This window comes from Phyllostomus discolor, chromosome 8 (assembly GCF_004126475.2).
Source record: "Phyllostomus discolor isolate MPI-MPIP mPhyDis1 chromosome 8, mPhyDis1.pri.v3, whole genome shotgun sequence".
NCBI lineage: Eukaryota > Metazoa > Chordata > Mammalia > Chiroptera > Phyllostomidae > Phyllostomus > Phyllostomus discolor.
This window is the reverse complement of record NC_040910.2, coordinates 101,799,110-101,814,217: the sequence shown is the minus strand read 5'-3', so window position 1 is coordinate 101,814,217 and position 15,108 is coordinate 101,799,110. Positions and strand designations below refer to the sequence as shown.

The 15,108-nt window shown below is 42.1% G+C and overlaps 1 protein-coding gene across 1 annotated transcript in view; it reads left to right on the top strand.

Annotated features, from left to right (window-relative positions):
- Window positions 1-15,108, top strand: part of KAT7 (lysine acetyltransferase 7) — a 32,303-nt gene that overhangs the window by 10,099 nt on the left and 7,096 nt on the right. Inside the window, 7 exon segments of the mRNA XM_028519894.2 lie at window positions 1,790-1,872; window positions 5,594-5,683; window positions 7,085-7,183; window positions 9,793-9,903; window positions 11,517-11,708; window positions 14,547-14,636; window positions 14,886-15,026. Coding sequence (XP_028375695.1) covers window positions 1,790-1,872; window positions 5,594-5,683; window positions 7,085-7,183; window positions 9,793-9,903; window positions 11,517-11,708; window positions 14,547-14,636; window positions 14,886-15,026 — 806 coding nt within the window.

Here is a 15,108-nt window from a genome sequence, read left to right as displayed (position 1 = left end):
TTTCTCTCTCACATGGATTTCTTACAGTTACTCTCTCTCCCCTTCCTCTCTCTCTAAACCAGTAGGCATATCTTTGGGTGAGCATTAAAAAAATATACTCGTATATGTACGTATTTCTGTTAGTATTCATAAAAATACACAATGATTGGTTTGACATCTTGGATATTTACATTATTAGCACTTAGAGAATACAAAGAATTCCGTTGTATTGCTAGTTCATAAATTATTTAAATTGTCGTATGTTGATTGACATTTAGATTATTTCTCATTTTTACCTATTTTGAACAATAGGGTAATGGATAGTTTTGTATGTATGTATTTTGGTGTCTTTCTAGAAAATCTGTTGGATAAATTCATAGCTGTGGAATTTCTAGATGAGCTATTGTCTTAAAATTTTTAATATAAACACATTAAGTTGGTTTTAGTTGACATGATAAAATAAGACATGACTCGGATAATTTACTCAGCAGATATAAATGTATAATATCTAAAATACAGGCTTGCTGTAGCAGTGACACTTGCATTTTACATATAGTGTTTGACCACTGAGGGTAGTTTTTTGTGCCCAAGATAATTATGTGGATTTCTAAAATTGTATTTTTAATAATACAATTCCAGAGAAATGGCAGCCTGTATATCATATAGTAACTCCCTCTCCTCCAGAACTTGGACTGTGTTTGCCCTTTAAAGCTTATTCTGTAAGTCATGTTGTATAATTTTTAAATCCCAGTGTCTCCTTTACTCAAAATTAAATGTCTTTATTTTTTCATGAAAGAAAACTAAAGATATTTCCAGACTTGCAGTTTTTAGCTTAGCAGTTTGTCTTTTTACCCACTAGCATTGTCGCACTGCCCCTCTCGGTCTCAGCCGTTCTGCACCCTTCTGCTTGAGGAGACGCTTAAAAAGTGTCACCATCCTCATAAGAGGGCCTTGTGCAAACCGCCTGTTTAAAAGTTTGGTTATGGAAGAAGCCTGAATCTTTAAACAAAACCAGCCTCCCCCCTCCAAAAAATGAATATATTAATTTGGTCCAAAGTTACCAAAATGTGTTTACTTATATGATAGAGAAGACTATTTCGTTCTCCACTTTTTATAAGCTTCTGTTGATTAAAGAAGTTCATTAGGTAGATAGAATTGCAAACAGAAAGTACACTTGTTACACATATGACTTGATCCATTTGGCATAAGAAAGTTAATTTTACCAAAAGAGAATATTCCTGCTTGTGATTTTGTGCCTTCATCGTAACATTGGCTTTATGACATTTTAGAATTTGAGAAATCCATATCAGAATAGAAGGAACTGAACATACACAAGTATGTGCAAGGACGGCCCGATCCAACCTGTGGAAGAAAAGAATCTATTGTGGGTGCAACTTATGGCCCTAACAGCAGTTACCTTTGATGGATTCAGTCTGTCTGATTTAGTCTCTTTGACCAGACATGTATTTGGTAAAAATGATACAGCAAAAAAGAGAAAGAAAGAAAGACCACCCTGGCTGGTGTGGTTCAGTGGATTGAGCACGGCCTGCAAACCAAAAGGGTCACCAGTTTGATTCCCAGTCATGGCACATGCCTGGGTTGCAGGCCAGGTCTCCAGTGGGGAGTGTGTGAGAGGCAGCCAAACATTGATGTTTCTCTCCCTCTCTTTCTCCCTCCCTTACCCTCTCTAAAAAAATAAAAAAAATCTTTAAAAAGAAAAACCAGCTTTTTTGTTTTTGTTTTTGGAGAAAAATAGCACTTTCTAAGTTTAAATCTTCTATCTTGAGATTGTTTTCCCTTCCTTTAACAGGACATCTTACAGGAAAACATGAGAGACATTTCTCCATCTCAGGATGCCCACTCTATCACAACCTCTCAGCTGATGAATGCAAGGTAATTGTGTTCTCTTTTATTCAACTTCTACTTATCAAGTGCTTACCATTTGCCAGGCACTTTGCTAAATGGTAGGGCTCCAGTGAGGACAATAAGGCAAGGTTCTCGCTCTTAGATTCTAGAGGGTGCCCTGGTTGGTGTGGCTCAGTGGGTTGAGCATTGGCCTGCAAACACAAAGGTCACTGGTTCGATTCCCAGTCAGGGCACATGCCTGAGTTTCGGGCCAGCTTCCCAGTTGGGAGTGTGTGAGAGGCAACTGATTGATGTATCGCTCATACAGCAGTGTTTCTCTCCTTCCCTTTCTCCCTCCTTTCCCCTCTCTCTCTTTAAAAAATTCTAGTGGGGGAAACAAAAACAACTGTTTTTAAAGACAATGGTTAGATAAAAGAATCAACTATAGTACATAATGAGTGCTTTGAAAGAAATTAACAAGGAGGTTATCCATGGAACATGTGGAACATCACCTTATAGTGCATTACTTTTCATTGAAAGTTAAAAGACTGGTAGAGACCCTTTTCACTGAGGGCTCATTTGCATAAATACATGGTCTCAATATTTATGCATTAGGTAGGTTCTCTTCTTATAAATCTATGAAAACATTTTGCTTTTAAAAAGTTTTTCGCCCTGGCTGGCGTAGCTCAGTGGATTGAGCACAGGCTGCGAACCAGGCATCGCAGGTTCGATTCCCAGTCAGGGCACATGCCTAGGTTGCAGGCTATGGCCCCCAGCTACCGCACATTGATGTTTCTCTCTCTCTGTCTCTCTCTCTCTGTCTCTCTCTCTTTCTCCCTCTCTTCCTTCTCTAAAAGTAAATAAATAAGATCTTTAAAAAAATTTTTTTTTAGCCCTGGCCAGTGGCTCTATTCGTTGGAACATTGTCCTGTAAACCGAAAGGTCACGGGTTCGTGTGCCAGTCAGGGCACAAGCCTAGGTGGTGGGTGCAGTCCCACTGTCGGGGCGTGTACGAGAGGTGACCAGTCAGTGTTTCTCTCTCACGTCAGTGTTTCTTTCCCTCTCTCTCACTCTGCTTTCCCCTCTCTCCAAAATCAATAAGCATATCCTTGGGTTAGGGTTAAAAAAAAGTTTTTCGTAATTCTTTGTCTCTTTATGCGGAGTATTCTTCCTTTTTGTTAGTCTCAATCACACCTCTCTTGGCTAGTTCTTGTTTTAAATTCTTGAAATATATAGTCTTAAATAACCTTTGTGATTTTAGAATAATGGGTTTAGGAGTGGAACCTAATATCCTATTTTATATGTTTCTGTGTGGGTTGCTGCTACCAACCGTGGAGCTGGAAAACTATAGGGAAGCAAGAGTTGAAAATGTTGTTGATTACCGTAAATGGATTGCTCAGGTAGTATTTATACAGGTTATCTAAGCTGGTTAAGGCAAAGCATTAATTGTTTTTGTGCTTGTTGCTTTGTTAGTAAGTCCAGGGTCACAGGTTGATTCTTATCTGAGGCAGTTTCATCCTGAGAAAAATTAGATCCCCCAGCTGATATTACGTCTCCCCGATCCAGACATTTGTTCTCTCATTTATAAGCCCAGCATAGGATGGAAAGTTTCTTTATGTGTTCAGTGTTTCAGCAAAGTAGTATGCTGTCAGTGCTTATGTGGACTTTAAGGTTGAGGACACTTTCATTTTCTGCATTCCAAACCTCTTCTATAAGCAAGGCAGTGTCTTCTGCTCTGTGTGCGAGTCAGTGGTAGGGCTTCCTGTTACTCTTCCCGTGACCTTCCTGTTCGTCCGAGACCAGGTCAGCCAGGAGCAGCTCTGCCGACGTCGGCACCAGGGCGGAGAAGCCATCGTGTGCTCCTTTCTCTGAAAGCAGCTGTGATACCTGGTTTTTGAGAATGGTCTCCTGTCTCTTATTTCTGAACAGAGCGGTCTGATACTGTCACTGGTTTTACATAAAACTCTTGCTGAGGTATAACTTCAAATTGTTGGCCTGCAGCAATAGGAACATGTTACCTTAAGAAATTTATTTTTTGAAAATAAAAATAAAAGTATCAGTTGTGGAAGCAAATTCTGAAAAAAGGGAAAGCATTACCTGATTTTTTTCCTCTTTTGTGCTTTTCTTTTCAAGGGGAGTCAGGCTCAGTCAGCATAATCCATCTTTGCCACTGGAACGTGTGTTTGGAGAAGCAGGAGAATTTCTGGGGGATACATATTTTACTATATTTAGAGTCCCAAATGGAGAGATTAGACTGATTCCTCACATTTACTAAAAGCTCTAGCATTTTTAAAGCCCTTGCATATACGTGGTTACTCTGAGCTTCCTGGTGAAGGACGGCCGTCAGTGACGCAGCCATGTTTGTTCAGTCCTAGGTTTCTGCAACTGCAGGCGCCAAACAGCGCTGGTGTCTAAGGGTTCTGCGAAGGGGAGAAAAGGCTGTGCATTCAAAGGAGTGTGCATTCTCATGGTGCGAGGCAAAGTCAACACATACATTAATAAGTAATAAGAATGTTATGCACTGGGAAATGTAAGAAACACAAAGACTAAAGTGGCAGCTTTGGGGTGTTGGGGGGTATGGCTCTGCTTTTGCTTGGGCTGTTAGGAAGGCCTGTTGGAGGTGTTGATATTTGACCTGAGCCATGGCTGACAACAAAGAGGCAGTTGTGTCAAGATCTAGGAGGAGAGATCTGACTAGAAGGATGAACAAGCTCAGAGGCTGTGAGAGGCGGCAAACTGTTGGGTTTGAGGGGCCAAAACTTGGCCAGTGTGGCTGGACCATGATGGGGAATGAGGAAGCTGGACCCAGATCATAAAGGACCTGTGGGTCCTGGCACAAGGAGTGTGTTTGTGTTCTGATGGCTGTGGGAAGCATCTGGAGTGTGATGTAACGTCGTAAACCCTTTTCAAAAATCACAGCTTGCTAGTGTGCGGAGAATGGACTGGAAAGGGAAGAGCTGACTCAGGGTAGTCTAGTGGGGAGGTTGCTCTGAAGTTCCGGCAGCGGATGGTGACCCGGCTTGTGTGGTATCAGTGGAGATAGTAAGAACTAGTAGGAACTGGTTGCACTCAGGATATATATTTTGGAGGGGAACAGCTTAATAGACTTGCTGGTGGATTTGATGTGAGGTGTAGGAGAAAAAGAATCAAGTACAACATTCAGGTTTTGACCTGACCACTTGTGTAGAGAGTTACTCTTGATTGGTGTAGGAAGATCTGGGGTGGAGCGGCGCTGTGGGGGAATGTCAGCCTTCTGTTTTGACCGTGCTGAGTTTGAGGGTCGAAGTTGTCGAGACTGTTGTGTACGAGCCCTTACTTTGCCGAAGATGAAACTGAAATTGTTGGAGAGCTAATGCGATTTGTCTTAACTACGGAGTTAAGTTTCCCTACAGACTTGACCGCAGGTATCTAACGTTTTCTTTGCACTTCACTCTGTTCTTTGGACTTCCTCTGTTCTTGTTTCTTTTTCATTGTGCAGTGGAAAGAGTCCAGGTCAGAGTTTTCAGTTAAACTTTAGTTAAATTCTTAGCTTTACCACCAAGATTTAGCTGTAATTGTTTGACTTCTCTGATTCTCAGTTGATGGCTAGGAAAACAGATTGTGAAGCTTGCCTTACCTGTATCTTACAGATTTTGTGAGAAATAATGTGAAGACCCTTTGGGAGTAAAAGTGCCACATAAATTCAGGGGATTCGGTCTTGTATTCTTATGCACGAAGCGAACGTAGCTGTAGAGGCAGGAGGATTTATTGACGTTGTTGATGGTTGCAGGTGAGAGCACAGAGCCGGGATAAGCAGATAGAAGAAAGGATGCTGTCCCACAGGCAAGATGACAACAACAGGCATGCAACCAGGCATCAGGTACGGCCCTCGTGAAAGCCCTGGCCACTCACAGTTTTGAGAGCCGAGTCTTGGGTATCCTCTGCCCGTGACTGTCTGTAGGTGTATCCCTTGCCTCTTGTTTTCCATGGTATGCCTGAGTAACCGGTCTTTAGTCAAACTCAGAATCACATTTGATTTTCAAATAGAAAATGTTCATGAAACACACTTCTGCGTCATAAATGAAGGGATCATGCAACTTATAATAATGGTAATGATAATATTCCTATAAAAGATAATCCTGATTATGTGAAAGATTATACCCACTGCTCTATTTCCTCATTTTGCATCTACTTTTTAAGCCATTGTAATTTATCTTCAAACCCTTCCTCTCTGCTGGCACGTTTCCAAGATCACCAGTGACTTTTCCTAATATGTGACATTTGTTGATGATGTCATTTTTTCTTCTACTTCTCTTTTCCCTTGGATTCCAAAATGTTCTTTGCCCTACTTCTTCCACCTCTCTGAACATGAATTTCTTGTTTCTCCCTGAATGCCTTTGGTCTCTACTCTTGCTGTGTTTCTGCTCCAAACTCTCTACCTATACCGAGAAGATGTATTTACCTTCAAGGCCTTGTGCAACTCTCAGCTATTATAGAAATTGTTCCCCAAACTTTTCCTACAATTACTGAATTTCTTCCTCATGCATTTCCACTGCAGTGTTCTCAGAATGTTACTTTAGTGCTTGTCACATGTTGTATATACATAGCTCATCATGTGATGTCTGTTTCGTGATTAGATTATAGCTGATAGCAGAGGAAGCATGGCGATGAGGGGAAAGTTTGGCTTCAGAGTCAAACAGATCCAAATTTGAGTTCTGTGGTTCTTTTACTCCAGCATTGTGGTCTTGGGCAGGTCAGCTAACTGCCTTAAACTTTATTTTCTTGTTAATAAAAAGGAGTGAATAAAACCTACCTGGCAGGGTGGTTAGCTAAATCATGCATAATATGATACCTACCCCCAGTGCTTGACAGGTAATAAGCACTCTGTAAGTCATAGTTACACTTTCCTTCATTGTCTTGGGTTCTATTCTTACTCAGTTTTTAAATTTTTATTCATTTTTGTGTCAGTTTTTGGACAACAGTAAGCTTTCAATAAATCTTACTGAATTGAAATGATTTTTATTTTAATCCTTTTGCTTTGGTGGAGACTTCCATCCTTAATTTATGTTTGGGTTAATATTAAAATAAATACAATCAGGGTAGTGGTCTACGTGCCCAGGACATTTGATTTGGAATTTTTAAATTGCTGATAGCTTTCACAGGGCGGTTTTAACACATCTGACACCCCCCACCCTTATTTTTTTGTTACTTTCATTTTGCAACTAATTGCACATGAGTTTTCTTGCTAGCTTAGATCAATTTTCTTCCTTTTTCTTTTTAGGCACCAACAGAGAGGCAGCTGCGATATAAAGAAAAAGTTGCTGAACTCAGGAAGAAAAGAAATTCTGGGCTGAGCAAAGAACAGAAAGAGAAATATATGGTAAGGAAAAGTTAAATACTTTAATAGCGTGAACTCCTTTTGGTTTCTAAGCTTCTGTTTCTTAGATTTGCTGTTTGGTGTTCTTTATAAGTAGAAGGACTCTTCTCTGGCAACTAGAGTTTACTATATCCCCCAAACCAGGCTGGTAAGAGTGGAAGCCAGAGGTCTTCCAAAAGCAAAAGACTTTTAGAATTTAGATGGGAAAAAAATGCCCAATCCTGTAGTTGTTTGTAAACTTTAGCTTTAAAGGGTTAAATTTACCCATTCAAACAAATGTTTCAATATCTATATAAGGAAAAATATTCAAGTTAAGCTGTAGTCCACTTATTTTGATGGAAAAATAAAATTCCTACATAATAAAAAGTATTTGGGGATATAGTCTATAAATCTTTCTGTCGTATTTTAAACTTTTTGTTCTAGTTTTAAAATTAATGCACATTTGCAATAGAAAATATAGAACAATTAAGTATACAGAAATACACATTAATCTACTGCCTAAAAATAACTTTAGTTAGCATTCTGGGATGTATCCTAGTGTTTTACATAATGCCTTATTTACATCATTTGGTTATTACTGTAAGTAAAACTTTGAATTCTGTTTTCACTGAACATCTTGAACTAATTTCCTCATTTTGTTAAAAATTCTTCAAAAATTTTTGTATGAATTTAATTTTAAGTAAAGATTGACTTTATTACAAACCTATGAACAAATGCTTACTGTTGGAAATACCAAAAAAATTGGGGAAGAAAAATTCCAGTAAAAATGACCCTCCAGGATGTTGTATAAACAAACCACTGTCGGGAGTTTGGCACGCGCGCACTCAGTCTGTTTCTGAGGGTGTTTTCATTGTTCCAGTGGAGCTGGAAGTCCTTGGAGCAGGTTATTAGGAGTGTGGTTTGTGCCTGCTGAGCAGCCAGCATGGCTTCATTGAGACAAAAACATGCCAGACGGTGCGTGTGCTTTTTTGGTAGTCATCCGTGTCTTGAAAGGGACCTCATGAATGAACAGAGATGGGCCCGTGCGAGGTGAGGGCGAGGTGAGGGCGGCAGTGGGGTGGGCGTGTTGCTGAGCGCCCACGCCAGGCTGTGTTGGGTTTGTAGAGGAAGGGCTCTCTGGTGGTGGGCTGTAGGGTGCAAGGTGGTGTTCTTCTCCCTGTCTCGTTAAAAGTGTTTACCTGTAGGTCGGGCAGAGGTGTGATAAGGTACAGGTAATACCATTCATCGAGCGCTTGTGCTAGTGCTGAGGTTCTGTTGCTTCCGTTGTCTGTGTAGCGAAGATGGATGGTGTTTTACCTGTTTTGTAGATGGAAAACAGGCTGAGAGAGGTAATTTGCCCAGAATCATACAAGTAGAAAAAATCAAGTAAAAGCTCCTGAAATTTATCTTACAAACACCTGCTTTCCAGTAGTTTGAGTGGTTACTTGGATCCAACCTTCCTGGTGAAAATGTTGGGTGGTGTATTTTTTGAAGCTTTAAAAAGAGAGTTTACCATTTATAAGAACTTTTAGAGTAGGTAAAACTAATCTGTAGTGATAGGAAAAAAAGTTCCTGAAACTAGAAGAAATAGCTAATAACTTAGAACCTAAATCTTACATGACAGAGTCCACATTCAGCAAGATATCCATCAGATGGGCTGAGGTTAACCATAAGAAATTTTACTAGGAGTAAAGGTACTGGCGAATGGTTTCTTCATGTGCTAATGTGTGTGTGAAATCTATAATGTTCTTCCTGGGACGGGCCATTCACTCCACCTGCCTGCCATTATCTTCTACCCTGTGGGTGGGAGGTGGAGTCTGGGATGGAGTGGGAAGGGCTAGAGTCGGAGTAATTTAAAAGGGAAATTTCCTTTGTGGAATTTCTTTCCTGTGGAAGGATACTTGTAGTGAGTGCCATGGTGAGGTCTGATAGTTACTTAAACCTGGGCTGTGCCTAGGCTTTTAATTTTCTATGGCTGTTCTCTCTTTTGTTCTTGCTTAATATTTAGTAAACTATTTTTCAAAGAATTGAACCTGTTTTTCATTTGCACTTGTGCAGTGTTCTAAGTGAGAGCATTGCAATGCCTTCAGTGGACAGGGTAATGGTGCAGCAGTTCAAAGGGAAGAATTTGCAAAAGTCTATTTGTCCAACTGCCCCTTCCTACGTGCAGATTTTCCTTTTAGTCTAAAATCTTAGACTCTAGGCTTAAAGATTGTGTGTGTGTGTGTGTGTGTGTGTGCGCGCGCGCGTGTGTGGGTGTTTTTAAGTGGGAAAGTTTATCCTCCAAAGTTTCTTCTAGACCTCAGGAATCTGGGAATCTGGAGTGCATTTGGGTTTGTTACATTTTATTTATTTGTATTGTGCAAATGTACGCATAGCCATGGGATTCTTGGGTGCTTGTTTAAAGGTAAAGAATGAAATTCCCTTTTGGAGAGGTTGTAAGAACATTGGTGTCTTTTTGGCATTAACCTGCCTGATCAGCGGTATATCTGTTCCAAGACACAGTGCCTAGTGTATTGCCTGGCATATAGTAGGCACTAAAAATATACCTTGGCCCTCTGGTTGACATCGTTGAAATGAAATAGATGATGTTCTTAGAAGTGGAGAGTATCATGCTCCGGTTCTTTTCCTAGGAACACAGACAGACCTACGGGAACACTCGGGAACCTCTTTTGGAAAACCTGACTAGCGAGTATGACTTGGATCTTTTCCGAAGAGCACAAGCCCGGGCTTCGGAGGATTTGGTGAGTATCAAAGCCTCCAGCCGAGGACCACTGTGACGGCGGGCACTGAGAAGTGCCCGGGAAAACGCTGAGCGGTCAGTTTGAGGGGAATTAAAGGTTCCTTGCTGCCTGACTCTCTGTCCCCTTCCCCCAGCCGTCTTAATTGAGACTGTCTCCCTTCCCATTCATATTTAAAATTAATTACCCCTCCTCCTTTCCCTCAATCCTTAGAATTTTTTCCCTCCATCTCAATTCCTGGAAGGACCAGTTTGGGGATGGGTAGCCGAATAAAACGATAGGCGCCCCTTTGTCTCAGTTGAGTCATTTGCAATTCTGAGAACCTGTAGGCTGGGAGATACCCCCTGTTGTTCTCTTAGCCCAAACAGGAACCCCCCTTTGCAGGGCTGCCTCAGCCCTCCAGTGCAGCTATGAAAGAATTAAAAAAATAGCGAGTAGGAGTGATGGGAAAGGCTCTTGTCAGATACTTTAGAATGAATGTTTCACACATCCAAGTGTTACATATTAAGTTGATTTTCTCTTCTGATTTTTATTTACAGTTCATTAACGTTTAGTTTTGATACTCCAGGCAGAATTTTTTTTCAACAAGTGTGCTTAATGAGAACCGTGATTGATTAAATGTGCTCAGGGAATCTCTGTAAAGTGAATCTCTCTTTTTAAATTGTATTGAATACTTACTTCGTTTAAAAATCTTCGAATAGGCTTGTTGAAAGTTTTGTAGGCACCAGGGCTTGCTCGCTGTCTTGGCTGGGACGGGCTGGTACTGCTGGTTTTCTCTGTACCCGGGAACCAGAACGTCTCCTAGGCTAACCTTCCTCAGTGCTCCACCTGGTTGTGCCCAGAAGTGATTTCTAAAGGACCTAAGTTGAGAGGGTGGGTCAGTGTCATGCAGGCCTGCACAGCTTTGTAAAACTTTCTGGAGACGTGTAAAGCACATTCTAGATCATCTTTTCTGTTTAGTTTTAGAATGTTTTGTAAAAGTAGGGAATTTGTATTTGTGGTAGATTGTCTTTTATAATTAAGTGTGGTTCAGGCTGACAAAAACACAATTTGTCCAGCGACTGGTGAAGCTAAAGAGATGAGAGCCTGAGTGTGGAAGGTAGCAGGGAACAGCCCTTCCTTACTGAGGCCTGTACTGAGCCTCCCTGGTTGTCCCCGTCCGTGCAGCCCTCTCTGGTTTCTCGGGAGTTTAGGAGCCAAACGTGCTTTGTTCTCCCCATAGACTAGCATGGTGACCCACATACAAGCTTCCAAAAAAAAAAACAAAGACGATTATAGTTCGTACTTGAACGACATGGGTTTGAACTGCACGGGTTTATTTAAATGTGGATGTTTTTCAGTAAATACTGAGAGTGTATTTTTTCTTTTCTCTAGCTTGTGTTATTGTAGCACTATAGTGTATAACATACAAAACGTGTTAATCGACCGTTTAGGTTATCCATAAGGCTTCCAACCAACAATAGGGTATTTGTATTTTATGTTTTGGTAGAGTCAAAAGTTACGTGCTGATTTCAGCTGCACTGGGGGGCGGGGCTTTTCCCTCTGACTCACCATGTTGTTCCAGTGTGCGCTGCCATTTGATTCTCCTTTGACTTTTGATTTCTTCTCTACAATAGGAGAAGTTAAGGCTACAGGGCCAAATCACAGAGGGGAGCAACATGATTAAAACAATTGCTTTTGGTCGCTATGAACTTGACACCTGGTACCATTCTCCCTACCCTGAAGAATATGCTCGACTGGGACGTCTCTATATGTGTGAATTCTGTTTGAAATACATGAAGAGCCAAACGATACTCCGCCGACACATGGTGAGTTGTCTGGGGTTCCGTGGCCGTGGTTGCAGTAGGCTATGGGGTCTCTAACTGTTGGCATCAGTCTGGGTAACATTTATCCCAGCATCTCTCAGCGGTCCACAGTAATGGGATGAAGGCACAGGGAACTGAAAGCCCCATCTCAGGGTGATGCAGCCTGTGGTGTGGCTGGTGCTGGGTGGCACCTCCAGCAGCTGATGGCCCTGACCCACGTCCTGTCCTACACATCTCCCTGTCTTTTTTCTTGCTGCCTGCTCCTTTCTCTTTCTTCCTATGGGCATGAATGATCTCTGCCTTTAGTTGTTTTGTGTCCCAGAGGAGGCGAAAATAGCTTTGGTGCCTTCTCAAGTTCAGTGCTTTTTGGTTTTATTGTTGACAAATAGGCTTACTAGATGTTTTGTAGCTTTAAGCTATCTTTCTTTCCCTAGTTGGACAATGGAAAGTCTTAAAAGGACCTTCTGCCATGGATTAGGGTGGGGAAATAGTACGGGACGGAGATGGGTCTTTCCAGAGGGAGACCTTTCTTTTTTGTGTCTGTCGTCATAGTCTGGCTGTAAGGCCTTTTAGGGGCCTGTTCTCCCTCCGTCTTTACTTCCCGGGATTTCCGTGTTCTGGGCCTCTGTAGGGTTGTAGGCTTCCCGTGGTTTCTGTTTTGTACTCCTTCCCCCCAGTTTGGTGATTCTGCTTCTGTGGGTGCCCAGCTCAGGAGCGCACGGTCTGCGGCGCCGTGGCCCACACCTGCTCCTGTGAACGAAGCCCTTCAGGCCGTGGCGCACTTGATCTGTGGTGAGGGCAGAGTGCTGGCGGGGAGGTGGCGGCAGAGACCGCTGGGGTGCAGGGCGCGGGGCGGGGATGTGAAGGACGGGCTCCGTGGCTGCAGACCACGGAGATCCACTAGGATGCGGTTTTACAAGTGAGGCCAGTGTTTTTATTTTTATAGCTGTGAACTGCTTACCGTTGCTGCCCTGTGTCTTTTTGTTTCTGGTTATTTGGTGGCACTAACCAGGAAGACAGCCCAAGGGGCAGGAAAGAGTAGTAGGTAGAGAAGAGAAAGGGTCTGGATAAGTCTGAGGGTCAAGTGAACATTCTGAATTTTTGAGGGTCGACTGTATTATATGAGTTAAAAAAACAAATTTTAGGAAATAAAAACCTATTTTAAATCCATACTTCTGATTCCCGTTGTGTAATCGCTGAAATGGACCTTCTTTGGCCATCTGGCTAACAGTTTTGGCTTCTGTTTCTAAACAAATAATTGTTGTGTTAGTTTGGCTACTGTTGGGAAAAGCCACATGACTAAAGGGCTGGTGACAGGGACAAACGATAGGTGGAGCTTTCTTGAAGAAATCCTGGTCGACATTTGGATTTACATGGGACAGATTAGGTCATGACTCTTGAGTTGATCAAAAGGCACAGTGAGCCCTGGCTGGTGTGGCTCAGTGAATTGAGTGTCCGCCTGCGAACCAGAGGCTCACCTGTTCAGTTACCGGTCTAGGGCACATGCACGGGTTGTGGGCCAGGTCCCCAGTGGGGAATGTGAGAGAGGCAACCACACGGTGATGTATCTCTCCCTCTCTTTTTCCCTCCCTCCCTCTCAAAATGAATAAATAAAATATTTTTTAAGGCACAATCAAATTTAATAGAAAATGCTCTGAATGTATACATATGCTTTTGAAATGTATTTACATAAAACCTTTAAAGAACTCACCAAATAGCAGGGATTTTCAACCAGTGCGTTGCAAGAATTTTCTAAAACAATGCAGCCCCTGACTATTTAGTCAGGGGCAGTGACTTCTTTTCCCTTAGATTGTCAAATTAAAAAAAAAAACCACAACAGCCAACACAACAATGGCCATAGAGTGTTAATGCCCTGTCTTGAACCATAAATATGTAGGTCATATAATAGAGTTGTTCTTATTGGTCATGTCGCATAATGTTGCATCTGCTTGGTTAATTTTTGGTACCAGAAATCCTTGTTTAGAAATATAGACACCTGATTTTTTAAAAAGTCACTTTGGTGCAAAAAGGGATAATTACTAGTTTATTTTTGTGTAAATCAATCAAAATTATACCCTTTTTTTGTCAGATTGGCAAACAATATATTTTTGGTGTGCCACAGAACTTGAGTAATTTATGTGTGCGGTGAGATGAAAAGGGGTGAAAATCACTCATTTACTGCAATGGCTGACTGGCTGCTTTAAATCTATTAAGACTTGAGAGTAAGGAGAAGGGGTATCTTGTGCCCCCTTGTGGCCAAGCGCCCCTGGGGCGCTGCCCATCCCAGCTTCTGCTCAACCAGGATGCCTTGCCTCCCCCCAACCCGTCCTCCCCCCTCCTCCCCCCACAGAAGGACTTGCTCCTACTTTCTTACATAACGACGGAGAACACTGGGGGCAACCGGAGAAGTTACTGGTGAAGGTGAGAGTAAAGTGCTCCTCTCTTTACTTAGCAACTCTAAGCTGCTTGAAATAAGCTGCTTAAGAATTTCCTGTTGTCACAAGGCATTTTCCAATAAGCAAGGGTATTTTTTTTTTTGTTTATCTGGCTTTTACGTAGTAGATGGCTTTAATCTCCTGGATTGAAACGATGCCAGAATATAATCCAGAAAACTTGTTCCAAACTGCTAGAAAATATCATAAATATATTACAGTGATTTAGAAGCCTTAGGTTGTTTTACTAAAAAAAAAAAGAAACCTGTTTTGCTGCTCGTTCTTGAGCGTGCGTCCAACTGCCTGTCATCTCGGCTGACTAAATTTGACCCGCGGTTCTTTCCCCCTTTTGCACAGCCACCTCGTCGGGAAGGCCTGTTTCCCTGATGTGAATTCCATTCTCTTGCAGGCTAAGTGTGTGTGGAAACACCCGCCCGGCGATGAGATCTACCGCAAAGGCTCCATATCCGTGTTTGAAGTGGACGGCAAGAAAAACAAGGTGCAAAGCCGTGCCCTAGAACAGAGGGGCGGTGGGTAGTGTTGTACACCGACAGCTTCAGAAGGAGTTTGCTCTGCATCCATCTCACCTTGTAAAGAATGTAGAGTTCTTCTGTTGGCCAAAACACACAATCTCTGCTTCATTAACAATAATGACATGACCTTTAACTTTAGGCCCTTATCTCGTAAGTTTAGGAATTGCTGGCCTACGGATGAACTCTCTCTTTTTTTTTTTTTTCCCTGCTTGTAGATCTACTGCCAAAACCTGTGCCTGTTGGCCAAGCTTTTTCTGGACCACAAGACATTGTATTACGACGTGGAGCCCTTCCTGTTCTATGTTATGACAGAAGCGGACAACACTGGCTGTCACCTGATCGGATATTTTTCCAAGGTCAGCAGGATCTGGACGTTAAGAAGCTAATACCAGTCGGAGCAGGGTGCCTGGCACTGGCTCCCGGGGACTCAGAGCACTG